Source organism: Capra hircus, assembly GCF_001704415.2.
Source record: "Capra hircus breed San Clemente chromosome X unlocalized genomic scaffold, ASM170441v1, whole genome shotgun sequence".
Taxonomy (NCBI): domain Eukaryota; kingdom Metazoa; phylum Chordata; class Mammalia; order Artiodactyla; family Bovidae; genus Capra; species Capra hircus.
In genome coordinates this window covers 65,466,861-65,494,440 of record NW_017189516.1, presented here as the reverse complement: position 1 = coordinate 65,494,440, position 27,580 = coordinate 65,466,861, and the positions used below count along the sequence as shown (strand labels likewise).

General features: G+C 47.3%; 1 protein-coding gene across 1 annotated transcript; it reads left to right on the top strand.

Moving 5' to 3' along the window:
- The first annotated feature begins 636 nt into the window (after positions 1 to 636).
- Positions 637 to 22,409, top strand: LOC102176870 (arylsulfatase H). Its single transcript, XM_018044053.1, has 11 exons — positions 637 to 716; positions 5,055 to 5,093; positions 8,271 to 8,420; positions 9,115 to 9,236; positions 10,272 to 10,397; positions 12,006 to 12,429; positions 13,074 to 13,210; positions 15,710 to 15,844; positions 17,093 to 17,255; positions 19,409 to 19,530; positions 21,296 to 22,409. Exons 2-11 carry the CDS (start codon positions 5,071 to 5,073, stop codon positions 21,661 to 21,663), a joined length of 1,770 nt encoding a protein of 589 aa, XP_017899542.1. The 5' UTR covers positions 637 to 716; positions 5,055 to 5,070; the 3' UTR covers positions 21,664 to 22,409.
- The last annotated feature ends 5,171 nt before the right edge of the window (positions 22,410 to 27,580 follow it).

Sequence of the window (27,580 nt, the reverse complement as noted above, 5' to 3'; positions counted from 1 at the left end):
CGTGGCTGAATCTAGCAGAAAGGGGGTCTGGGTGCCGTGAAACCACCACCTACGTATGCAGCCCAGGGCACTCAGCGTCCACAGAGCCGTGAAAGGTCCGTAAGATGCTTGCAGACCAGAAGAGGCTGAAGCTCTCCTTGTTACACGTCTGCGCTCTCCTCCCTGCTTTGAACGTCTGGCTGGAGTCCTTGCTTAAGTTTTATAAAAAAAAAGATTCAGCTTTCTGAATTCCCCTTTGTTATCTGTGTATGTTTGGTACCACGAAAAGGGCTTCCCTGGTGGCTCAGTGGGAAAGAATCCGCCTCCAGTGAAAGAGACACAGGTTCGATCCCTGGGTCAGGAAGATTCCCCTCGAGGAGGAAATGGCAACCCACTCCAGTATTCTTGCCTGGAGAATCCCTACGGACAGAGGACCCCAGCGGGCTATAATCCATGGGGTCGCAAAGAGTCGGACATGACTAAGGGACTACATAGCCACACCACTTGAAAGTCACCGATGCCTGATTCCTTCTGTAAATAACTATGTTCGCAGCAGTCGCCACAGGTCATGTTTAGATATAAAAATAATTGGCGGATTTGAGCAAAGCCCAGCCTGGGCACTTAAGACGTGTTTAATTATAATCATGAGGACAGGAGCTCGGGGCCGGGAGAGGAATTTGGACTTGCAGGAGCAGCAGTCACAAATGCAAGGAGCTTGGGGGAACAGCTCGTCTCAAGTGAGTAAAACAGTTTAACCTTTCATTAATCTAGCCTGGGGGATGCTCATATTTTTATCTGGTCAGGGGAGAGGGAAGAGACTTGAGTGTTAGTTTCATCACATTCTCTGTCTCTCTTTCTCTCCCTCTCCAATTCTGTCTCTCCATCTCTCAGTCTCTCTCTCTCTCTTTCTCCACCTCTCTCTCTCCATCTCTCTCTGCCCTTCACATTTTCTCCAATTTTAAACGCGTGTATATACGGGATCATCAATATATACTACTTTCTCTGGCTTCTTTCACCCAGCGTAATTTATCTTCCAATCCATCAATACTGTTATCTCGACAAATGGTTTGCTCCTTAAAAAAAAAGAAAAATGATAATCTCTGAGTACTACGTATTCTAAGAATTTCTGGCCTCACCAGAGTGGATTGAGTCACACTCACCTGTGGGTAGACACGGGGTGTCCAATCCTATTTTTCTGTAGTGGAGTTGACGTGTTTAGTAATTTTTTCAGGGGTGCTCTTAATGAAGGACGTGACTTTGGCCACCTCTTTAAAGACTGCTGAAAGAGAATGACGGTTATATAAGACTGTATTTGTGTGATGGGTCAGGCTGCTTGAGGCTTCCTTGGTGGCTCAGAATCTGCCTGTGGGAGACCTGGGTTCGATCCCTGGGTTGGGGAAGATCTCCTGGAGGAGGGCATGGCAACCCACTCCAGTATTCTTGCCTGGAGAATCCCATGGACAGAGGACTCTGGCCGGCTACAGTCCATGGGGCTGCAGAGAGTCAGACGCAACTGAGAGATGGACACTTTCAGCTGGTCAGCTTCATGCATTTATAGATCTGAAGTCCAATTGCCTCTTGCCCATGTACCTACCTTTAATAACATTCTATGTTAAAATTAGAAAAAAATAGCAGGCTTTGGGGGTGGGGTGGGGTGAGGACTATAGGCTTAGCTGGAGCAGCTTCTTGGTAGACAGGATCTTCTTGATATTTCTTAAAATCTGCAGTTTATAAGCACAGTATTTTGAGGCAGTAGGCATTCCCTTAAATTGTAAAGACAGTTTTCTTCCTGTCTATTTAACAAACAGATTTTATTCCTCGCCTGTTAGGAAGGACTTTGCAGTGTTGCCAGTGACCACCTATTGTAATTCTTTTTTTTTAAATTACTTATTTATTTTCGATACACTGGGTCTTTGATGCTGTTCTGTTCAGTTCATTTCAGTCAGTCAGTCGTGTCCGACTCTTTGCGACCCCATGGACTGCAGCATGCCAGGCCTCCCTGTCCATCACCAACTCCCAGAGTTTGTTCAAACTGATATCCATCGAGTCGGTGATGCCATCCAACCATCTCATTCTCTGCTGTCCCCTTCTCCTCCTGCCCTCAATCTTTCCCCGCATCAGGGTTTTTTCCAACAAGTCAGCTGTTTGCATCAGGTGGCCAAAGGATTGGAGTTTGAGCTTCAGCATCAGCCCTTCCAATGGATATTCAGGACTGATCTCCTTTAGACTGCACTGTTGGGATCTTCTGGCAGTCCAAGGGACTCTCAAGGGTCTCCTCCAACACCAGAGTTCAAAACCATCGGTCCTTCGGAGATCCTTTCTGGAGGTCAAAGATGGCAAGATGGCCCTAGGAAATGGAGACGCACACAGACACCCACAACACTGACTCAGACACCTCACACTGCAAGCTGATCTTCAATTTACCAGCCTCGTGAAAAGTCTTTTAAACCCTGTGATTCCCCAGGCCCCTCTCCCATAAAACAGAGCAGCTATCATTAACCCCTCGAGGTGAGCCGGGCAAGGTATTTTGAGGACCCACTGGGAAGCCGTGTGTAGCGATGCCTTGGGGTTGAGAAAACCCTATAAACTGTTTGGCGGAGTCATCAATCTTTACTACCTGTCATTTGGTCTGTGGGGTGAGTGCTCAGCTGCCAGAACCTCGTTGAAGTGGGGATTTAAAGCATCCCAAGGCAAGGGGGATACCAGGCTATATCACTCTTAGGACTCTCGTAAAACGGCCCTAATTACAGCTGCCCCACACTCTGGTCTGTGGGGAATGAGTCTGGCCGCCATAACCCCCAGCTCTCCGCTGTTGGTCCTTGCGCTTTTCAAGGCAAGAGGCATGGGTTGTCCACCATGCTCAACCATCTTCCATCCTCCCTAGGGGAGCACACAGTAGGTTTCAGACAAACACTTCCTGGACGGTTGCCTGCTTGTGGGTGACCTTTATTTTAGAGGCTCCAGATTGAAGGGTTTTGTTGCTTGTGTTACTTGAGAAAGTTCTTTTCTTAACATTCTTGTCTAGGAACCACAGGGTGTCTTTCTCATCTTTTTATTGTGTGATATTCAGAAGGTGACTGAGCCTCGGAGGAAGTTGTTACATTAACCGGTGAAGAGTATTTAGAATGGAACCGAGGATGTAAGTTAGAGGGCTTCCCTGCTGTGGTGTTGGAGAAGACTCTTGAGTGCCTTGGACTGCAAGGAGATCCAACCAGTCCATCCTAAAGGAGATCAGTCCTGAGTGTTCCTTGGAAGGACTGATGTTGAAGCTGAATCTCCAATCTTTTGGCCACCTGATGCGAAGAGCTGACTCATTGGAAAAGACCCTGATGCTGGGAAAGATTGAGGGCGGGAGGAGAAGGGGACGACAGAGGATGAGATGGTTGGATGGCATCACCGACTCAATGGACATGAGTCTGAGTAAGCTATCGGAGTTGGTGATGGACAGGGAATCCTGGCGTGCTGCAGTCCATGGGGTCGCAAAGAGTTGGACATGACTGAGCAACTGAACTAAACTGAACTGTGGCTCGGATGGTAAAGAATCTGCCTGCAATGCAGGAGACCTGGGTCCTATCGTTGGGTCTGAAGATGCCCTGAAGAGGGACATGGCCACCCACATAAGTCCTGCTGCCTGGAGAATCCCGTGGACAGAGAATGCTGGTGGGCTACAGTCAGTGGGGTCCCAGAGAGTCAGACACGACTGAGCGACTGGGTACGCATAGTTAAATGAGACCTGAATCTTTGTGCCCACGTCCTCCCCCTTGCCCTGAAACCTATAATTTAGAGTTCCAAATGAAAACCAGAAAGAAGCTAGGCTACTTTGAAAAGAGAAAACACCCCTCTACACTCCTCAGGAAACTGCAATAGAATATGCTTTAATGAAAGTTTATCTTTACTTCATCGTTCAGTTCAGTTCAGTTCAGTTCCGTCGCTCAGCCGTGTCCGACTCTTTGCGACCCCATGAATCGCAGCACGCCAGGCCTCCCTGTCCATCACCAACTCCCGGAGTTCACCCAAACCCACGTCCATCGAGTCAGTGATGCCATCCAGCCATCTCATCCTCTGTTGTCCCCTTCTCCTCCTGCCCCCAGTCATTGAGGAAAAAAAGATGTAGGGCTTAGAATGTTGAGAAAAAAAAATCAGTCACATGAAAAATACAATTCCTGGGTTAGATACATAAGAGGACGCAACCCCTTCTTCCAACAGCCCAGGAGAGTGTGGTCTAATTGAACATTGCTTTTCGTTCTCAAGGGTTTCACGACACTAGAAGACAAGTAATACAATCCTGAAAAATGCATATCAGACATTGTATTGTAGTCTTTCACCGTGATTGATCAGTGCCCTCAGAATGAAGGGTGTTTGTTGTTGGACCTACATAAAGGGTGGGAACTATGCCATCGCTGCTGCTGCTAAGTTGCTTCAGTTGTGTCCGACTCTGTGTGACCCCATAGCTGGCAGCCCACCAGGCTCCCCTGTCCCTGGGATTCTCCAGGCAAGAACACTGGAGTGGGTTGCCATTTCCTTCTCCAATGCATGAACGTGAAAAGTGAAAGGGAAGTTGCTCAGTCGTGTCCGACTGTTCGCGACCCCATGGACTGCAGCCCACCAGGCTCCTCTGTCCATGGGATTTTCCAGGCACGAGTACTGGAGTGGGGTGCCATCGCAATGACCCGCAAATGAAGGGATCGTGCATGACGTCGCCATATTCTGTCTGCACCAACATCACTTGTGTGCAAGTCAGTGTAAAGAATTCAGTGGCTGTTTTTGTTCCATCACCAAGTCACGTGAGACTCTCTGAGACCCCAAGGACCGCAGCTCGCCAGGCCTCCCTGTCCATCACCATCTCCCGGAGTTTACTCAAACTCATGTCCTTCGAGTCGGCGATGCCATCCAACCATCTCCTCTTTCGTCCTCTTCTCTTCCCGCCGTCACTCTTTCCCAAGATCGGGGCCTTTTCAATGGGTTGCTGTAAAAAAAGACGAAACAGGCTCTTTCGCACTTTGGAGCATAACCACCTAGTTATAAGAAAAATAACCGCTTTGCAGAAGTTCATTGTTTATTTGCTTCTTTTCTAGGGAACAGTAAGACGCCATGAAACAGCCGTTCTGTGGCTGGTAAGCAGGAAAACTTATAAACCTTTGTTATTGTCTGTCTCTAGAGAAAAGGGTGCTTTGTCCAAGTCTTCCTCAATCCTGAGGATGTTTCGTCTGTTTATACGTGATACGCGCACTGGGGAGAGTGGTGGGTGCTGTAGGGGTTGGTGGAGTCAAATAGAAGGGTTTTCTAAGGGGCTTGCCTGGCGGCTCAATCGGTAAAATATCCACCTGCCAATGCAAGAGATGAGGGCTTGATCCCTGGAGAGGGAAATGGCAACCCACCCCAGCATTAAAATTAAGTCCCTCAGTCGTGTCCGACTCTCTGCAACCCCATGGACTGTAGCTCACCAGGCTCCTCTGTCCATGGGATTCTCCAGGCAAGAATAATGGTCTGGGTTGCCATTTCCTTTGCTAGGGGAGCTTCCCGACCCAGGGATTGAACCCATGTCTCCTGCATTGCAGGCAGACGCTTTACCGTCTGAGCCATCAGGGAAGCTCCGGTATTCTTGCCTGAGAAATCCTATGGACAGAGGAGCCTGGTGGGCTACACGCCATGGGGGTCGCAAAGAGTTGGACTCGACTTAGCAACTAAACCACGACCAGCATTGTGCTAACTTAGTAGGAATGACAGCGTGTTTAGGAATTCACAGAGTAAACTCACAGAGCAAGGCCTTTTAGAGATGGGAGCGGCGCGGCAGGGAACGTCATGGACCACTCTTAAGGATTTTTAAGGAGGGTGGTCTGTGGTCCGGGGCTTCCCAGGTGGAATCCGCTTCCCAGTGCAGGAAATGTAAGAGACACAAGTTCGATCCCTGGGTCGGGAAGATTCCCCTGGAGCAGGAAATGGCAACCCACTCCAGTATTATTGCTTGGCAAATCCCACGGACAGAGGAGCCTGGCGGGGCTACAGTCCACAGGGTCGCAAAGAGTTGGCCACAGCTGAGCTTCTAACACATGGGTGATTCCACAGTCCAAAATTTAGTAGCATGTATAGATATGTTCAATTTCATTTTTCAAACGTTAAAAGAATTCCTAGCATTTATTATTGTTTTTGGCAGCCGAGCTCCCCCACCTGAATTGTTTTGCAGACACGTTTTTCTGATGAAGGGAAAGGAAGAGTTATGTTCTGTGCACACGTGTAGTTCACTCTGAAAATCCAGGTTTTCATCATTTCTTCCCGGGCTCAGAGCCAAGAAGTTAGTACAGTCTCTGCTTTCCCATCTGTGTGGCTGAGAGCAAAGTTATGAAGTTATAAAGTCTATTAAAACCTAACAGTTGAGCTGGAAAGAAAATCAAGCCTGATGAGCTGGCTCTTAACCTCTGACTTTCCATTTTGTTTATACTAAGAAATTAAATTGTTAGGCTTTTTTCTTAAACCAGTGTCCTTATTTCAAAGGCCTCCTGTCACGATTGCAGTTGAAAAATTATGAGGAATTTAATGTCACAATGCATTTAGAATTAATTTGTAAACTATAAGAACTTAGGGCTTCCCAGGTGGCCCTAAAGAATCTCCCTGACAATGGAGAAGATGCGTGAGACTCGGGTTCGATCCCTGGGTTGGGAAGATCCCCTGGAGGAGGACATGGCAACCCACTCTAGTGTTCTTGCCTGGAGAATCCCATGGACAGAGGAATCTGGTGGGCTACAGTCCATGGGGTCACGAGTGCGCACACACACACACACACACACACACACACACACAGATCTGGTTAATATAAATCATAGCCTCAAATGTTTTTGTGTGGTTTCTGAGTAAGGCAGCTCCAGGGACACTGTAGAAATACCATTATTTCCTATTTAGCTTTTGATCACACGGTACAGCTTGCAGGGTCTCAGTTCCCCAACCAGGGATTAAACCCAGCCCCTGGCAGGGAAACCTGGAATCTTAACCGGGAAGTCTCCAGGGAGCTCCCTATGAATTCCTGTTCCGCATAAGGGCTCCGCTGTCGTGTCCCACTCTGCGACCGCATGGGCTGTAGCCACGCCCCCCCCCCCACCCCAGGCTACTCTGTCCATGGGCTTCTCCAGGCTGTAGCCACGCCCCCACCCCACGCTACTCTGTCCATGGGCTTCTCCAGGCTGTAGCCACGCCCCCACCCCAGGCTACTCTGTCCATGGGCTTCTCCAGGCTGTAGCCACGCCCCCACCCCAGGCTACTCTGTCCATGGGCTTCTCCAGGCTGTAGCCACGCCCCCACCCCAGGCTACTCTGTCCATGGGCTTCTCCAGGCTGTAGCCACGCCCCCACCCCAGGCTACTCTGTCCATGGGCTTCTCCAGGCTGTAGCCACGCCCCCACCCCAGGCTACTCTGTCCATGGGCTTCTCCAGGCTGTAGCCACGCCCCCACCCCAGGCTACTCTGTCCATGGGCTTCTCCAGGCTGTAGCCACGCCCCCACCCCACGCTACTCTGTCCATGGGCTTCTCCAGGCTGTAGCCACGCCCCCACCCCACGCTACTCTGTCCATGGGCTTCTCCAGGCTGTAGCCACGCCCCCACCCCAGGCTACTCTGTCCATGGGCTTCTCCAGGCTGTAGCCACGGCCCCCCACCCCAGGATACTCTGTCCATGGGGTTCTCCAGGCTGTAGCCACGGCCCCCCACCCCAGGATACTCTGTCCATGGGGTTCTCCAGGCTGTAGCCACGCCGCCCCCCACCCCAGGATACTCTGTCCATGGGGTTCTCCAGGCAAGAACACTGCAGTGGGTTGCCATTCCCTTCTCTGGGGGATCTTTCTTTTTGACGCAGGGATTGAACCCGGGTCTTCTGCATTGGAGGCAGATTCTTTACCTTCTGAGCCACCAGGGAAGCTAGTCAGAACACTGGAGTGGGTTGCCATTTCCTCCTCCAGGGGGATCTTCCCGACCGAGGGATTGAACCCGCATTTCCAGCGTATCCTACATTGTGGGTGGATTCTCTACCGCTGAGCCACCGGGGAAGCCTCAGTTCCTGTTTTCAGTTACCTGCAAAATTGAACTGATGGTTTCTGGGTGTTTTTTTTTTTAATTTATTTACTTTAATTGGAGGCTAATTACTTTACATTATTGTAGTGGTTTTTGCCATACATTGACATGAATCAGCCATGGGTGTACATGTGTTCCCCATCCTGAACCCCCGTCCCACCTCCTTCCCCATCAGTTGCTTCTGGTTGAGCTTTTTTTTTTTTCTTTTTCCTTTCCCCGCCCGCCCCCTTCCAGGCGCTGCTGGCTGTCAGCATCCCTGTGGTGCTTCTGTGGGAGCCTTCAGGGAATGTTCGTCACCAGGAACTCGAGACCCAACATCGTCCTCTTCATGGCGGATGACCTTGGGATGGGAGATTTATGCTGCTATGGGAATAACTCAGTGAGGTAAAGAAACCATCAGGTGAATCAATAAATGAACACAAAAGGAGAAAAGAAAGAAAGTCCCTGTGGATGGTAGTGCCCCGCCAGCCACGTCTCTTGTGTTGGAGGAGAATGACCTTCAGGGAGCAGCTGTCCGTCAGAACAGCAGAAGGCTTTGTCTTACCAAAGCTGCAAAACTTCAGGAGAGCGTTTGGCTTCATTCGCAGCTTTAGTGTGGGGACTTCCCGAGTGGCGCTAGGGGTAAACAACCCACCTGCCACTGCAGGAGACGCGGGTTCCATCCCTGGGCGGGGAAGATCCTCTGGACGAGGAAATGGCAACCCACTGCAGTCTTCTTGCCTGGAGAACCCCACGGCCAGAGGAGCCTGGTGGGCTGCAGTCCACGTGGTCGCCCAGAGTCGGACGCGACTGAGCGGCTAACACACTTTCGCTTTTCGCCTGGTGATATCTGACGATGAGCTGTGTTGGACTGTCGTCATCTTGCCTGGCGGTGCGTGGCTTGGCCCTCTGGTTCCCATCTGTGTCTCACCAGGGATGGAGTAGATCGGTGGATTGATGTGTGAAAAAGGACGTCTTTCAGGTGGACTGGAAACAAGAGTCAGGTTGACTTCCCAGACAGGATGCCCCTGAATCTTGCTCGCTTTGTGGGGCAGAGGGATTCAGAAACTCGCCTGCCGACTTCTCCGTCTATCCACAGCACGCCGAACATCGACCGGCTGGCCAGCGAGGGCGTGAGGCTCACCCAGCACTTGGCGGCCGCCTCCATGTGTACCCCGAGCAGGGCCGCCTTCCTGACCGGCCGCTATCCCGTCAGATCAGGTGGGGCACGGGAAATGGACCGCTGCAGCTCTCTCTCTCTCTTTTTTTTTTTTAAAAAGGTGTTTATTTGTTGAGCGTTGGATTGCTCCAGGCCTTTGTGGCAGCAAGCCGGATCCTGAATCTTCCCTGACCAGGGGTCGAACCCGTGACCCTCCCCCAACACCATCCCCCACCCCAATGCCCCACTCCCCCCATCCCCCGCCCTGCACGGAGAAACATGGAGTCTTAGCCACTGGGCCTTCAGGGAGGCCTCCTGCAACTCTCCATGCAGACTCGCCAAGGTCCCTTGGAAGCGCTAAGAATCTAAGTTCACAGGGAGTTGTGTTGCTATGCCTGGGCATCTGAAAGGGGTGTGTGTCTTGGCCAGCGGCCACCAAGCCTGCTGACCGGTGTGCATATAGTGAGATGGTTTGATCCCCTGGTGGGCAACTTGCAGATGACCTTGAACGTGCCCTTTTCCAGAAATTGGTAGTAAGAGCCCCCCAGGAGGCTCCTTGTGTCTTAAAGCTAGCAGAGATTTTTTTTTTTTTTTAAATAAAAGTGGGTTTTCACGAAAGGAGATGTGTCCAGTCTTTGGGGATGAGATTGAACATCAGAAAGACCAGTTGAGAAGAAAGTCTGGCGGAGAAAATGGAGAGGAAAATGATGGATTCCTTACGATGAGTTCCTCCTCTCCCTTGCCTCACATTCCTCCTCACCCTGCCCCCCCCCGCCCCCCAGATCACAGTTTCAACATGTAGACTTAAGCAAGTTGAGGGTCATGATCCCAACTTTTTTCTTTATTTTTTGCATCATTAGTTTGGAACTGGGGGGCTTCCCTGATGGCTCAGTGGGTAAAGAATCCACCCGGCCGTGCAGGAGACATAGGAGACTCGAGTTCAGTCCCTGGGTGGGGAAGATCCCCTGGAGGAGGGCATGACCACTCACTCCCAGGATTGTTGCCTGCATAGACAGAGGAGCCTGGCTGGCTGCAGTCCGTGGGCTTGCCATAATGAGACCACAGCCCTCACCTGATGTCTGCTTCTGTGAACACAGGAATGGCATCCTCCTCCAACCTGAATCGTGACGTGGTCTGGCTCGGAGGGTCGGGCGGGCTGCCCCCCAACGAGACGACTTTCGCCAAGCTTCTGCAGCATCGAGGTTACCGCACGGGACTCATAGGTATGGCCTTGACCGTGAAACCGTGGTTTTCTGGGATCCCTTTCCTCGTGGTCATCCTTCCCAGGGAGGCTGGCTGAGTACACAGTAGTTGGCACCTCTGTGAGATGATACACCATGAGGGGGAAAGGAATTTAAGAGACAATTTTGAGGGCCTTCGGTATTGAGAAACAAGTGTGCCGAGGATCTCCAGAAGGCAGAGTAAGTATGCTGATGGTTCGTTTCTCCTGAGATGGAATACTTTGCAGAAACGGTGCTAGTCCTGTGATAGCAGGGGTAGCAATGTTTAAGGGTGTGCCCTTGAACTTGAGAACCGGAGGCTGGAGTGGTGATCAAATTCAGGCACTGCTTGCTTTGTTGACTTAGGTTGCCTGACATGCTATAACCTCATGGTGGGGAGGTGTGATGAGTGAGACAGGATGACCCCAAGGAACTTTACCCCGAAGAATTCTGGTCCGATGAGTGATTCCTCTAACATGAGACTCTGGGAGCAAAGAATTAAAGAGAGAGGCTGGTTGCTTGCTTGTGTGTGTTAGTCGCTCAGTCGTGTCCGAATCTTTGAGATCCCGTGCACTGCAGCCCGCCAGGCTCCTCTGTCCATGGGATCTCCCAGGCAAGAATCCTGGATTGGGTTGCCATTTCCTTCTCCAGGGGATCCTCCCCACCCAGGGATCGAACCTGGGTGTTCTGCCTTGCAGGTGGATTCTTTACCGTCTGAGCCCCCAGCGAAGCCTGCTTGTTTGGTATTCTCAACTGCTTTTAGGATTCTCAACGTGAATTGCAAGACTATTATGTTCTCAAAAAAAAAAAAAAAAAAAAACCGGAATGACTTTGCATCCTTCATCAACGACAGAGGCAGTTCATTCCTGTAAAATTCTCGATAGCATGGTGTGAATGGAGTTTTCTAAAGCATCTTTCAGGGAACACTCTAGGGCACCTCTAAATCTGAGGTCAAATTCACCTCTGCCATAACCAAGTAATGAGTGAGATGTCGGCTGATCAATAGATCTAGATGGCGAATCTTCTCCCTGTTAATAAAAGCTTCCCCGGTGGCTCCGGGGTAAAGAACCCGCCTGCCAATGCAGGAGACTCGGGTTTGATCCCTCGGTTTGGGAAGATCCCCTGGAGGAGGCAACAGCAGCCTGCTCCAGGATCCTTGCCTGAAGAACCCCATGGACAGAGAGGAGCCTGGCGGGGCTCCAGTCCACGGGGGTTGCAACGAGTTGGACATCGCTGACCACAGTCGCACGGAACACAAGAAGATGCTACGTCTGCTGTAACTTCCTTTTTTTAATTAAATTAATTTATTTTAATTGGTAATAAAATATTAGTTTATTTTATTTTACTTAATTACAATATTGTGGTGGGTTTTGCCATACATTGACATGAATCCGCCCTGGGTGTCTGCCGTAACTTCCTTATTTTTTTTTATTATTTATTTTAATTGGGGGCTAATTACAATATTGCAGTGGTTTTTGCCTTACGTTGAGATGAATCCGCCCTTGGCATCCACGTGTCCGCCGGAACTTTCTGCTGAGGGCGACGCCCCTCCCAGAAAGGGACGGATGCCGTTGTTGCCACGGCAACGTCTCTGCGTCTCCCCGCTCCCAGGAAAGTGGCACCAGGGTCTGAGCTGTGCGTCCCGCGACGACCACTGCTACCACCCGCTCAACCACGGCTTCGACTACTTCTACGGGATGCCGTTCGAGCTCCTGAGCGACTGCCAGGGGTTTCACGCTCCGGAGCTGCACCGTCAGCTGAGGGTCCGGCTCTGGGTGTCCACGGTGGTGCTGGGCCTCATCCCCCTGCTCCTGCTAGTCCCCACCTGCGCGCGCTGGTTCCTGGTCCCCTGGCCGGTGATCCTGGCCTTCGCCCTGCTGGCCCTCGTGTTCTTCGTGTCCTGGTTCTCCAGCTACGGCTTTACCCGCCGCTGGAACTGCGTGCTCATGCGGGACCACGAGATCATTCAGCAGCCGGTCAGACTGGAGAGGCTCGCCTCGCTCATGCTCAAGGAGGCACTGGCCTTCATCGACAGGTAGGCCGTCTCTTTCTGGCTGGATGCCCACGCACCCCCCCACCAAACCCTCACCCCGGTCACAGAGTTGCGACTTTTTTTTTTTCCTGCGAAGTTGGGTACCGCTTGGTGAAAGGCGCTTTGTGTGTGTGCCTGTCTGTGTGATATTTGTGATACAATGAACTCTCTTTAAGATAAATAAGAGTGTTCTTTCATTTTTAAAAAATAGATGCATTTAAAAAAATGTTTTGATTTATTTGGGGCTGCGCTGGGTTTTCGGTGTTGCTAAGAGTGGGCTTCCCAAGAGGCGCTTAAGTGGTGAAGAACCTGCTGCCAAACGGAGAGAACCAAGTTCGGTCCCTGGGTCGGGAAGATCCCCTGGAGCAAGGGCATGGCGACCCACTCCAGTATGCTTGCCTGCAGAATCCCATGGACAGACGAGCCTGGTGGGCTACAGTCCATGCAGTCGCAAAGAGTCGGGCACAACCGAGTGACCAACGCTTCTTTATACCACTGGACCACCAGGGGAACCCAACAGTTAATTGTCCTGCAAAATTTGAACATTGAAAAGGGAAAGAAATGTGTTTAGCTCCCTTAAAAGAAAAACAAAACACGCAGTTCCTCTATTTTAATCAATACTGTTTTTTCCTCCTGTACCCCCTTAGGTATAAGCGTGGACCATTCCTGCTTTTCATATCCTTTCTGCACGTCCACACGCCTCTGGTCACCAGGGAGAAATTCGTCGGGCACAGTAAATTCGGCTTGTACGGCGACAACGTCGAAGAGATGGATTGGATGGTGGGTAGGTGATCACTTCTGATTTGGAAGCATCTTATTTACAGACTAGAGGAAAAACGAGTCTCCATGAATGGCATCAAATAAGGTACAACCCCCTGCATGCTTTGGGAAGTGGACGTGTATTTGTTGTGCTGAATTATATGAAAAGCTGGCTCTAGGTGCAGTGAAGTTTTCTGAGGAAAGAGCACGATTTATGAAATACAGGTTCTCCGGTTTAAAGAGAACCACTTTCCCGAAAAACTCATTCGGGGGACGAATAACGTTGTGCTGTAGAGCTGACTCGCTGGATGAGACCTTGATGCTGAGAATAACTACGTAACGTTTATGTATTACATATTATATAGTCTCATATCTCCTTCTGCTCTGTCATGTCCGACTCTTTGCGACGCCGTGGACTGTGGCCCGCCAGGCTCCTCTGTCCATGGGATTCTCCAGGCAAGAATACTGGAGTGAGTTGCCGTGCCCTGCTCCAGGGGATCTTCCCGACCCAGGGATCGAACTGAGCCTCCTGCATTGGCAAGTGGATTCTTTACCACTGAGTCACCTGGGAAACCCTATATGTAAGATATAACATAGTATATAATACTCGGAATATTAGCAAAATTACATGGCATAGTTATATACATATATTTACACATTAATATAAACCATCTATATGGTTTATTGGGGGCTGCCTTGGTGGTTCAGATGATAAAGAATCCACCTGCAATCCAGGAGACCCAGGCTTGATCCCTGGGTTGGGAGAATCCCCTGGAGAAGGAAATGGCTACCCACTCCAGTATTCTTGCCTGGAAAATCCCACGGGCAGAGGAGCCTGGTGGGCTACACTCCATGGGGTCTCAAAGAGTCAGACACGACTTACAGACTAAACCACCACCACCATACTTAATATCTAATAATAAATTACAAATCATCTTCATATATTTGTATTAAATATATGCTTAGCATAAACCATTACATATGTCATATGGTATCATAAATATATAATAAATAATTATACATATATAAAATATCATCTTATGCTGTATTGTATATATGGTATATTATGAATATATATCATATATATGGTATATTACATATATATGGTATATTATGTATATATGGTAGATATGGTATATTATATGTAATGGGTATATTACATATATATGGTATGTATGGTATATTATGTATAATGGTATATTACATATATATGGTATGTATGATATATTACATATAATGTATATAATGTATAATGGTATATTACATATATGGTATATCATGTATAATGATATCTTACGTATATATGGTATGTATAGTATACTATGTATATATATGGTATATATGATATATTACATATAATGGTATATTACACATATATGGTATATATGGTATATCATGTATATATGTATTTACGTATATATGTATGTATGTACATTATATATGGTATGTATGGTATATTACGTATATATGGTATATATGGTATATTACATATATATATGGTATATCATGTATATACATATAATGGTATATTATGTATATATGGTATATATGTATATGGTATACTACGTGTATATATATGGTATATATGGTATATTACGTATAATGGTATGTCATGGTATATTACGTATAATGGTATATTACATATATATGGTATATCATGTATAATGGTATATTATGTATATATGGTATGTATAGTATACTATGTAGTATTATATATGGTTATATATATGGTATATATGGTATATTACATGTATATATATGATATGTATGGTATATTACGTATAATGGTATATTACATATATATGGTATATCATGTATAATGGTATATTATGTATATATGGTATGTATAGTATACTACGTGTATATATATGGTATATATGGTATATTACGTATAATGGTATGTATGGTATATTACGTATAATGGTATATTACATGTATATGGTATATCATGTATAATGTTATATTGGATATATATGGTATATCATGTATAATGGTATATTACGTATATATGGTATGTATGGTATACTACGTATATATATGGTATGTATGGTATCTTACATATATATGATATATATGGTGTATTACGTGTAATGGTATATTACACATCTATGGTGTACATGGTACGTCATGTATAATGGTAGATTACATATATATGGTATGTATGGTATACTATGTATAGATATGGTACGTATAGTATATTACGTGTAATGGTATATTACACATATATGGTAAACATGGTATGTCATGTATGATGGTAGATTACGTATATACGGCGCATTATAAATAGTGTCTATTGCAGACCTATATGACACATAGTGTATATATCGTATATATACGAGTGTCTGCAATGGTGATTTAGTGCAGATTATACAACAGAAAGGAGGTAACAGTCTTAGCGCTACATGTAACCGTGTTGCGTGTTTACAATGAACCACACAGCGTTACACGCGCAATGCTAGAGACGCACCAGAAGACCCTCGATGCGCAGTGAAACGTGACTGCTTCCATCTTCCCCCTCCACCAGGAAAGGTCCTGGAGGCCCTGGACCGGGAGCGCCTGGCCAACCACACGCTGGTCTACTTCACCTCGGACAACGGGGGCCGCCTGGAGGCGCAGGACGGCAGCGGGCAGCTGGGCGGCTGGAACGGGCGCTACAAAGGTGCTGCGCGCGGGTGGGCGCGGTCCCCGCGGGGCGTGGCGGCGGGACCCGCCTGGCTTCGTGCCTGCGTGCTCATTCGCTTCCGTCGTCTCTGACCCTTGGGTCTCAGCATCTCTGCAACGTCCAGTCCCCCACGCTCCGAAGTCTCTTTGCTTCTAAGAGGTTTAATCTGTGGAGCCTTCCTCTCCTTGTTGACCCCATGCCCGCCAAGGTTCCTCTATCCATGCGATTGTCCAGGCAAGAACACTGCGGCAGGTTGCCATTCCCTTCTCCAGGGGATCTTCCTGGCCCAGGGATTGAACCCTGGTCTCCTGCACTGGCAGCTGGATTACTGACCCACTGAGCCACCTGGAAAGCGTTCACCTGGCTTTGCTTTGTGTTAACTCATTTGCAAAGATCGTTGGGGGGATTTTATGTGCATTATACTTGCTTCGGAAGCTAGATGGGGAAAGACTGCATGTTTGGGGACACTCCCAAGAGTCTACGACAAAAAATTTCTTGACTCATGAAAGATTCCTGAGAGTAAGGGCACAGGACCTCAGTGACTGTCTCAAAGACGGTCTTATTCTTAGCCCATGACGTCAGCACAGCTGACGGCATAATATACAGATTAGGAAAGCGCTTCTTTTCTAATGATCGTTACTGGATTTGTCACCTAGACCCTGGAAGTCCGCAGCTGGAGTTTTCGAGTCTTGAAACCAAGGACTTGGCCTCGGTGTCCTTTGTATCTCTCTGCGAATATATTTTACTGGTTTGTTGTTGTTCCGTGGCTTCGTCATATCCAGCTCTTTGCGAGAAGGATATGGCAACCCACTCCAGTATTCTTGCCTGGACAATTCCACGGACATGGTGGGCTTCCATCCATGGCGTTGCAAAAGAGAGGAATGCTCTGTAGATTAAATATTTTACAAGGGAAGAGATTTCAGAGCCTGGAGACTGGACATTGAAGAGATGCTGAGATTCAGAACTGAACTGGGTTTGGGAACAGAGCCCAAGCGTTTTCTGTATGTTGAGTTTTAAGCCAGCCTTTTTCACTCTCCTCTTTCGCTTTCCTCAAGAGGCTCTTTAGCTCCTCTTTGCTTTCTGCCATAAGGGTGGTGTCATCTGCATATCTGAGGTTATTGATATTTTCTGCCCATGATCTTAATTCCAGCTTGTCACTGGCGTGGCCAGTGGCGATTTTCAGATACAACAGAGAATGAGTCCGTGGGGTTGAATGCCCCTTCGGTTTTTCATCTTTGCTTTCAGGAGGCAGAGGCATGGCTGGATGGGAAGGAGGCATCCGGGTGCCCGGAATTTTCCGGTGGCCAACAGTCCTGGAGGCGGGGAAGGTCATCGACGAACCTACAAGCCTCATGGACATTTTCCCGACGCTGTCTTATATCGGAGGAGGCATTCCGCCACTGGGCAGGTACAGAGCATGCTTACCCCTTGTGGAGGGAGATATATTTGGCCGCCAGGCTCCTCTGTCCATGGGGATTCTCCAGATAAGAATACTGGAGTGGGTTGCCATTTCCTCCTCTAGGGGGATCTTCCTGACCCAGGGATTGAATCTGGGTCTCCCGCCTTGCAGGCAGATTCTGTACCATCTGAGTCTCCAGGGAAGCACATATTTGGCACCTATGCAGATGTATTAGAAAATTGTATATGTGTGAAGCGTGTTACTGAACCCTCAATGTTCTGCTCTGATGGCCAGACGACGTCTTTCTCCCCACAGTTCATGGTAGAATCGCTTGTCCATTTTCCTCTTAGAACATGAACTTACTTTCTCTCTCATGCTGCTAAGTCACTTCAGCTGTGTCCAACTCTGTGCGACCCCATAGACGGCAGCCCACTAGACTCCCCCGTCCCTAGGATTCTCCAGGCAAGAACGCGGGAGTGGGTTGCCATTTCCTTCTCCAATGCATGAAAGTGAAAAGTGATAGTGAAGTCGCTCAGTTGTGTCCAGCTCCTAGCGACCCCATGGACTGCAGCCTACCAGGCTCCTCCGTCCATGGGATTTTCCAGGCAAGAGTACTGGAGTGGGTTGCCATTTCCTTCTCCAACGCATGAAAGTGAAAAGTGAAAATGAAATCGCTCAGTTGTGTCTGACTCCTAGTGAGGAGGAGCCTGGTAGGCTGCAGTCCATGGGATTTTCCAGGCAAGAGTACTGGAGTGGGGTGCCATTGCCTTCTAGGCTCATCTCTGGTGGCCCTTGGGGTGGGAGCTGAGCCTCCTTCGTTTTTATATCCCTCACAGCATCTAAATACTTAGTCACTTGAGTCGTGTCCGACTCTTTGCGACCCCATGGACTGTAGCCCCGCCAGGCTCCTCTTCCATGGGAAGCTCCAAGCAAGAATCCTGGAGTGGGTTGTCATGCCCTCCTCCAGGGGATCTTCCGGACCCACGGATTGAACCCAGGTCTGTGCACTGCAGGCGGATTCTTTACCATCTGAGCCTCCTGGGAGGCCCTGCATTGTATAGACCATTAAATAAATATTTGCTACGTGAATTCCCAAATAAAAGTAGGTACGTGTCCATCTGTATGTGATGACGTTTGCTGCATTTGCTATGGGATTTGAAATGAATAAATGAAGTAGAAATAGCGACTCAATGGACATGAATCTGAGCAAACTCTAGGAGATATTGGAGAACAGAGGCGCCTGGCAGGATGCAGCCCGTGGGGTTGCAAAGAGTTGAGACACGACTGAGTGACTAAACATGTCTATTTGAGGCAGGGTTTCTGTTGAATCAAATGAGTGTTGTTGTTCAGTCGCTCAGTCGTGTCAGACTCTGTGACCCCATGGACTGTAGCTCGCCAGGCTTCCCTGTCCTTCACCATCTCCTGGAGCTTGCTCAAACTCACGTCTACTAAGTCAGTGATGCCATCCAACCTTCTTATCCTCTGTCGTCCCCTTCTCCTCCCGCCTTCACTCTTTCCCAGCATCAGGGTCTTTTCCAGTGAGTTGGCTCTTTGCATGAGGTGGCCAACGTCTTGGAGCTTCAGTTTCTGCATCCGTCCTTCCAATGAATATTCAGGACTCATCTCCTTTAAGATGGACTGGTTGGATCTCCTTGCAGTCCAAGGGACTCTCAACAGTCTTCTCCAGCATCACCGTTCAAAAGCATCCATTCTTGGGCGCTCAGCCTTCTTTATGGTCCAACTCTCACATCCATACATGACTCCTGGAAAAACCATAGCTTTGACTGTGAGTGTAAAGCGCTCAATTGTCTAATCCATGGGACTCGTGCATGGTGTCTGACAAGGGGCCAGAGACATAGTTCCAGCAGCTCACCTCTCCCACTGTCTTAGAAACTGTAATATGTTACACTTCTTCTTCATGTTTATAAATTGTGGAATGAGTGGAAATGCGTGTTGAGTTTTCAGTGGGATTTTCCTTGTCCTTGTCCACTCCTCCCCCCTCCTGCCTCCCCTTCCTACCCCTCCTCCTCTGCCTTCTGCTCCTTTTTCTTGTTCTTCCAGCTCGCTTCTCTCTTCCTCCTCCTCTTTAGTCGTGAAACTTAAAACGCGAGACTCGACCACGCCTCCCTCACCACACTCTGCGTCTCCGCTTCTCTCCCCAGAGTGATTGACGGCCGGAACCTCATGCCGCTCTTGGAAGGCAGGGTCTCCCGCTCGGAACACGAGTTCCTCTTCCACTACTGCGGGGCCTCTCTGCACACGGCCAGGTGGTATCAGAAGGACTGTAAGTATGAGGGTGGCCGACACGTGCGGACACAGCAAGGACACCTCCTTGTCTCTTTCGTCTCCTGGGGGAGGGCACACTCTGTGCGGTGAACACCCCTTGTCACTGTTGTTCTAGATCCTGCAGAAAGTGACTTAAAAACAGCGGTTCGTTATGGTAGAAATCACAGTAGGATTTTAGAGGTATGTCTGTGCGTGTGTGTCCCTAAGCTGTTATGCATAAGTATGAGAAAGGGAGGAAGAAGGCCAGGTAGAGACAGAGAGAATGAATTCCCGTAACAGAGGACACAGAGATATTTCGCAACAAAAGCTAACGTCTTTGGTCGAACCCAGACATCAGTCACGAACTGCCACCTCCTGAGTCATTGCCTGAGTTCCACTGTCTGGTAAATTCACGCAAACAGATATTAATAGACAAACGGCATCAATTTCCTCACATCTGTAAAAAAGCTCTTTCGGAGACATTCCAGATTTTTGACTGGATTTGGCGATTCGCTGAAAAGGTGTCAATGGTCGCACGTATGATCCATCCTCCGTGGTGTGATCTGTTCTTTGAGTCAGTGTGGATGAGTCTTCCATGTAAAATAAAAACAAGGAAAAATCTCTTCCTTTTAGACTACGTATCAGTTAGTTAGTTCAGTGGTAAAGAAAAAAAAGAAAACACCCTCTGCCCCTGAGGAATAAAAGCCTCCCAAATTTTCCCAGGGAGGCTTAAACAAATAGAATTTGATTCATTTTTTTCTTAATAAGAAATCTAGAAATTGGGAGCAGAGGACTGATACAGTGCTCAAGGCCATTATCAGGGGCCTCTGGTGGTTTTTTTTTTTTTTTTTTTTCTGTTCCCATTAAACCACTTCTGTCCTGTCGGCTTCCAGTCTCATATTTCTGACCGCATGGCTGCAAAATGGCTGCTGTCCCTCCAGGCATCACATTTACGCTTCACCCAGGAAGTAGAGAGAAAAGCAAAAAGGGGGGTGAAGGATTCAGCCAGGGGATTTAGTCTAATTTAATTCAGAAAGTGTAGCTGTCCCACAAGAGCCTAGCAGAGGACTTCCGTAGAAGTCTGGTTGATCAGAGACTGGGGTGTGGTTATGTTTTCTGTTTGAAACTGACCTTTGGAAATGGAATTGCTAAGCAATGGCATGAAAGACAGAGAGACAGAGAGAGAGAGAGAGAAGAGAAGGGAGGGAATGAGGAAAGAGGGAGGGAAGCAGAGGAATTAGATGACAGAGAAATAGGTAGATATATAGATGTATGATAGAATAGACAGTTGGATAAATAGATGATAGAAAAGAAGTCTGAATGATCATTTCTGTGATGAAAGCAGCCATTCAGGTTGTAACTGTTGTCTCCCAAGGCTCTCAGGGTGAGATCAAAAGTCTTCAAGTTGCCCGTGAACTTGGGCATCGTTCTTACAGCTGAAGAAATACAACCCTGCTGTGTGATGCTGTGCAGAAGATTTTCAGTTGCTAGCAAAAGCGTTTGCTATAAATAGATGTAATTTTATTGGAGGGTGATTGCTTTGTAATTTTATGTTAGTTTCTGATTTTACATTAGTTTCTGCTGTACAACAAGTGAATCAACCATATGTTTACATATCTCCCCTCCCTCTTAAGCCTTCCTCTTTCCCTAGGTCATCACAGAGCCCCGAGCTGAGCTCTCTGTGCTATATAGCAGCTTGCCACTAGCTATGGATTTTTAATGAAAGAAAAAAAAATCCTAAAATAATAACAAAGACGGCATCCCAGTGGGGCTCTGTTTTCCAGGTGCAACCGTGTGGAAGGTGCATTTCGTGACGCCCAAGTTCTCCCCGGAGGGCGCGGGCGCCTGCTACGGGAGTGAAGTCTGCCCGTGTTCAGGCGATGTCACCTACCACGACCCTCCTCTGCTCTTTGACATCTCGAGGGACCCTTCCGAGTCAAGACCTCTCAACCCCGACAACGAAGCCTTGTTTGACTCCGTGGTGAAGAAGATCGAAGCGGCCGTGAGACAGCACCGTGGGACCCTCACGCCGGTCCCTCAGCAGCTCTCTGTGTTCAACACCCTTTGGAAACCGTGGCTGCAGCCCTGCTGTGGGACCTTCCCCTTCTGTGGCTGCGACAGGGCGGATAACATCGTATCCGCAGCATGGTGAGCAGAGAGGGGCTGCTTCTTCCCAACCAGCAACCCTCTGTTACCGCAGAGCTCTCAGCTGCCTCATGCATTCCGCTGGGGATCAAACACGATGCCCCGCTGTCATTTTTTCTTTAAAATCCTCAGATTTTAGATCTTTCCTCAAGTCATATCCAGCAGCATGATGAAACAAAAGCGGATCCATATACCCATGAAACTATGGAGCATTCATTTTACCTTTTTTTTTTTTTTTTTTTTGTATGATTGTGTCCTTGTTCAAGGAAGAAGGTCAGGAGGACCTTCTGCAGAGTCACAAGAATCTCAGTGATACCTTCCACAAAAGATGAGTAGAAGCAGCCCTTTTGATGTCACTGTCTTTACTTTCACGATATTAGAAATGTCTCCATGCAGATTCTAAACCCAGAGACAGTTTTTGTATCCGAGCTTAGACGAATTTGGCAAGTTTCTTGCTCTCCTTTTGCATCAGGAAGACTATGAAAATTCTCAAAATAGGGAGAGAAGACACACAGCTACAGTAATGCTATGATAGTGTGGATATGTGTTTTTAAAACACTTCGCAAAACTTACAGGAGGCAAGTAGTCTCAGCTCCGTTTCCACATGAGGAAAGTGATTTTTGTCGTATTTAAGTAATTGCACAAGATTGTATAAATGTTATGGGGAGAGAGTATTTAAGTTATATTTCTTTTCAAATCACACTGCAAATATGATGGCTGCTGCTGCTGCTAAGTCGCTTCAGTCGTGTCCGACCCTGCGCAACCCCATAGACGGCAGCCCACCAGGCTCCCCTGTTCCTGGGGTTCTCCAGGCAAGAACACTGGAGTGGGTTGCCATTTCCTTCTCCAATACATGAAAGTGAAAAGTCAAAGTGAAGTCGCTCAGTCGTGTCTGACTCTTAGCGACCCCATGGACTGCAGCCCACCAGGCTCCTCCATCCATGGGATTTTCCAGGCAAGGGTACTGGAGTGGGGTGCCTTTGCCTTCTCCTTGATAGCAAAGTCTTATCTGTTTTCCTTAGCTTTTCTTCATCCTACTGGGAGAATAGGTAAGTCCTTGGCTTTTGGGACATTATTGCTGTTCAGTCACTCAGTCATGTCTGACTCTTGGCGACCCATGGACTAAAGCACACCTGGCTTCCCTGTCCCTCACCACCTCCAAAAACTTGCTCTAACTCATGTCCAAAGAGTCCGTGATGCCGTCTAACCACCTCATCTTCAACAGCCTCCTTCTCCTCCTGCCCTCAATCTTTCCCAGCATTAGGGTCTTTTCCAGTGAGTTGACTCTTCCCATCAGGTGGCCAAAGTATTCGAGCCTCAGCTTCAGCATCCGTCCTTCCAATGAATATTCACAGCTGATTTCCTTTAATGCTGCATCATATAATAAATACAGATATTTACAGATAAAACTGTTTTTACCAGTGTTTCTAAATATATTTGTTGCAATAAATTGAGTGTAATGTGAAATTCAATCTCATTCATGTTAAAAAAAAAAAGGAATCAGTATGTTCTTACATAGTCATAAATTTTGAATAGGATCTTTTTTTACTGTTTAATTTTCTATTTAACAGTGTACCAGCTCCAGAGAATTTTCTCCAAGTACTTTCACTTTAAATTCTTAGAGATGTGAAATTTATTATACTTTTTAAACAAAGTTTAAATCAAAAGGTAAAATCAGAAAGAAAGTAGAGGCTTCTGAGGCAAAATTTGGGCAAAACCTGGGGGTTCTGAGGCAAAATATGAGAGAAACCAGGGGGCTCTGAGGAAAAAAATTTGAGAGAAAGCAGAGGGTTTGGAGGCAAAATTTGACAGAAAGAAAGATCTCTTGAGGTAAAATCTGACAGAAAGATAGTCTTTCTGAGGTAAAATCTGACGGAAAGAAGACACTTCTGAGGTAAAACCTTATGGAAAGACAGTCCTTCTGAAGCAAAATATGATGAAAACTAGCACCTCCTGAGGTGGACCTGACACAAACGTGAGTTCCTGAGGCTAAATCTGACAGTCACTAGGCATCCTGGGTTACATGTTTCATAAACCTTTTGCTTCTGAGGCAACAGACTCCTTGACACAGAAATCTCATAGAAACCAGGGGCTCCCGAGGCAAAAACTGACTGAAAGTAGATGGACCTGAGGCAAATCTCACCGAAACTAGAGGATCGTGAGGTAACAACCTCACCAGAACTAAAGGGTTCTAAGATGAATTCCAACATTAGGTAGGGGTTTTGAGTCTAATCTGAGAGAAAGTAGGACTTTCAGAGAGGAATATGACAGAAACTAGAGGGTTCTTTGTTAACATGTGACACGTCCCAGCAACGAATACTTTTTGGACTTCCCTTATGGCTCACAGACTTCCCTGGTGGCTCAGATGGTAAAGCGTCTGCCTACAATGCGGGAGGCCTGGGTTCAATCCCTGGGTCGGGAAGATCTCCTGGAGAAGGAAATGGCAGTCCGCTCCAGTATTCTTGCTTGGAAAATCCCATGGACTGGAGGAGCCTGGTAGGCTATAGTCCATGGGGTCGCAAAGAGTTGGACACGACTGAGCAACTTCACTTTCACTTATGGCTGATAGAGTAAGCAATCTGCTTGCAATGCTGGAGACCTTTGTTCAGTTTCTTCAGTTCAGTTCAGTTGCTCATTCGTGTCCGACTCTTTTTGACCCCATGGACTGCAGCAGGCCAGGCCTCCCTGTCCATCACCAACTCCTGGAGCTTGCTCAAACTCATGTCCATCGAGTCCGTGATGCCATCCAACCATCTCATCCTCTGCCATCCCCTTCTCCTCCATCCCCTTCAATCTTTCCCAGCATCTGGGTCTTTTCAAATGAGTCAGGAAGACCAAGTCAGGAATTGACCAAGTCAGTTCCTTGGTCAGGAAGAATTTCTGGAGAACGAAAAGACATTCCTCTCCAGTATGCTTGCCTAGAGAATCCCATGGACAGAACAGGCTAACGTCCACTAATGTCCATGGGGCACTATAAGTCAGACTCAACTGACGCGACTTAGGACATACTCTATAGCACAGGGGACTCTGCTCAGTTCTTTGTAATGATTTATATGAAAAAGAATCTAAAAAAGAAATGCACACACTCAGTTTAGTGTACAGCAGGAAGAACCTGTGTGTTCATCGGCCTGCATTGTGGGAGACATGAGTTCGATCCCTAGGTGGGGAAAATCTCCTGGAGAAGGGATTGGCAACCCACTCCAGTATTCTTGCCTGGAGAATCCCATGGACAGAGAAGCCCAGTGGATTTCAGTCCCAGAGTTGGACACAACTGAGTGACTTAACACTCTCAGTGAAGCTATGAGAACATCATAAATCAACTCTACTCCAATACAAATTTTAAAAAATTTAAATGGAAGGTATACCACATGTTAAACTGATAGACACCTTTGCCATTTGTCAAAGCACTCTAAACTGGATAACAGCCTAACCGTTTTACCAAAGTGAGGGTGTAAACGATGAAATTCTGTCTATACTTAGAGTTTGTGTATGCATACTCAGTCGCTTAAGTCGTTTCCGACTCTTGTGACCCTGTTGACTGTAGCCTGCCAGGCTCCTCTGTCCATGGGGTTTTCCAAGCAAGAATGCTCTAGTGGGATGCCATTTCCTCCTCCAGGGGATCTTCCTGACCCAGGGATTGAATCCGAGTCTCTTGCGTCTCCTGCATTTGCCGGAGGATTCTTTACCTCTTAAACACCACCATGTTTGTATAGGGCCAAACAATTATTTTGGCCACACTGCGTAACATGTGGGATCTTAATTCCTCAACCGGGGGTTGAAGCTGCACCACCTGACGTGGAAACACAAAGTCGTAACCACTGGATCTCTGAGGAAGTCCCTATTAACATTTTTTTAAATGTTGACAGTGAGGGAAGCGATGCATAAATGAGTCAAATAGTCTATGAGAAATCTCTCTTCCTTCCTTCCAATATTGCTGTGAACCAGAAACTTCTCCTAAAAATATCTATATACTTGTAAAAAAAAAGTTCTTTTTTCCCATCCCCAATAGCTAATAATCTGACTTATTGGACAACAGATATTTTTATTACATATAATCATTTTATACATATCTTCATTCATTGCTCAGCCGCTAAGTTGTGTCCGACTCTTTGCCACCCCATGGACTGCAGCACGCCAGGCTTCCCTGTCCTTCAGTATCTCCCAGAGTTTGCTCAGACTCATGTCCGCTGAGTCAGTGATGCCATCCAACCATCTCCTCCTCTGGCAATCTTATATATAATAATCCTAGATGAATGTACCCACTAGGGGGCACACGCATATTGCTGGGAACATGACTGATTAAAAACCCTGGAAGAAACAAGGTTTTCAACGTATACATTTCTTTCCTTTTCCTAAAAGTAGCGCAAGGTTTCTTTTTTCTTTCTCTTTATGGGTCGTGATTTAGAATCCAGAACGACAGCAGGCTTTATGGGGTCACACAGCTGATCATGACAAGTAAATTTCAAGTTCCTTCTGAAAAGAGGAATTCTCAAGGCACAGACACTCTTTTCAATATACCACCTCCAGTTTTGAAGAATTTGAATCAAGAAATTCACTTCCAGGTGCTCTGTGGGCATTAAAGAGCAACATGTAGCTGCCCCTCATGCTGTGATAACTTTGGTGGGATGGGATGCGTCACTTCTGAGTTCTCAGCCCCAGAATCAAGCCTTCTGGCAAAAAATAAGGCAGAATTATGGCTCAGTTGCTGGTTTGACCTGAGTATGTACCGATCTCAATTACTGACAAATCAAAGGCGTGAGAAACGGTGATATATTCCATATTTTAAGAATTTTTTTTTAACTCTTCTGACTGTACATTGACTTCTGTTACCTGTAACCTGACCTAAAACTTGAAATACGACCGGAAAACAGAAGTATGACAGCAAACATTATCTTCCTCCGCTGCTCATTGCTCCATTCCAAAGCAATGATTGAGAGAAAATATGAAAATATATAAATATGCCCTTGATAGTTAAGATTGGCCCCTATCTTCTGAGGACTTGACTTCAGCAAATTCACTGTCATGAAGGGTCTCTCATATTTTCAGTATTTTCCTTTCAACCTTGTTCCAGACCATCTCCGAGAAAGATGTCACAGTTTCAGGAAGGGTCTTCAATAATTCCCCTTCTTTGTCCTGGGCCATCTTGGACCAAGAAGCTGTATTCTCATGAAGGGTCTTCTCTGAGCTTTTGGTCTGTTGATAAAGGATTGTAACGGAAACCACGTCAAGGCCGAGTTAGGAGCTAATTCTCGCCTCAGTGTTTTATGGGGCTGCTGTAGGAAAGTCATTTGATCAGATGAAGCCTGTGGTCAACCAGCAAGCTGCAAAGAAATAGCTCCCAGATCTGGGGGTTGTCCTTTCACCGGGCATTTCCCTGGGGGGACGTGGACGAAACTTCTGGCTTAGACAGGTGGTTGCTATAATCTGGACCATATTTCTTTTCTGAATGTTAAGTCAAAGGCCTCCATTGTGTCTTGTAACACACGGCTAACTGGACTCTGGGGGACTGTGAACGCCAGTCCGGGCTGTGTCTCCGGCTGATTTTACGGCTTGAGGGAAGTTCACGAAAGTGGCTGAATTTTGAAAGTGAAAGGGATGTTTCTCTAGATCTTACTGCCTATCGCTTTTTTCTTTCCAGTTTTACTGACGTATAATTTGCGTATAGCACGGTATGTCTTTCAGGTACAAGGTGTAATGGTTTACATATGTCCCTGTTGGCACCATTCAGTAGCTCAGTCGTGTCCAACTCTTTGCAACCCCATGGACTGCAGCACATCAGGCTTCCCTGTCCATCAACAACTCCTGGAGTTTACTCAGACTCAAGTCCATCGAGTCGGTGATGCCATCCAGCCATCTCATCCTCTGTCGTCCCCTTCTCCTCCTGCCCCCAATCCTCCCCAGCATCAGGGTCTTTCCCAATGAGT

Bases quoted from the DNA above. Each gene is read 5' to 3' on its own strand.
- LOC102176870 (XM_018044053.1), top strand. From the start codon at position 5,071: ATGAAACAGCCGTTCTGTGGCTG. The intron at 8,421-9,114 runs GTAAAGAAACCA...GTCTATCCACAG, and splicing joins TATGGGAATAACTCAGTGAG to CACGCCGAACATCGACCGGC. The intron at 10,398-12,005 runs GTATGGCCTTGA...CCCCGCTCCCAG, and splicing joins TTACCGCACGGGACTCATAG to GAAAGTGGCACCAGGGTCTG.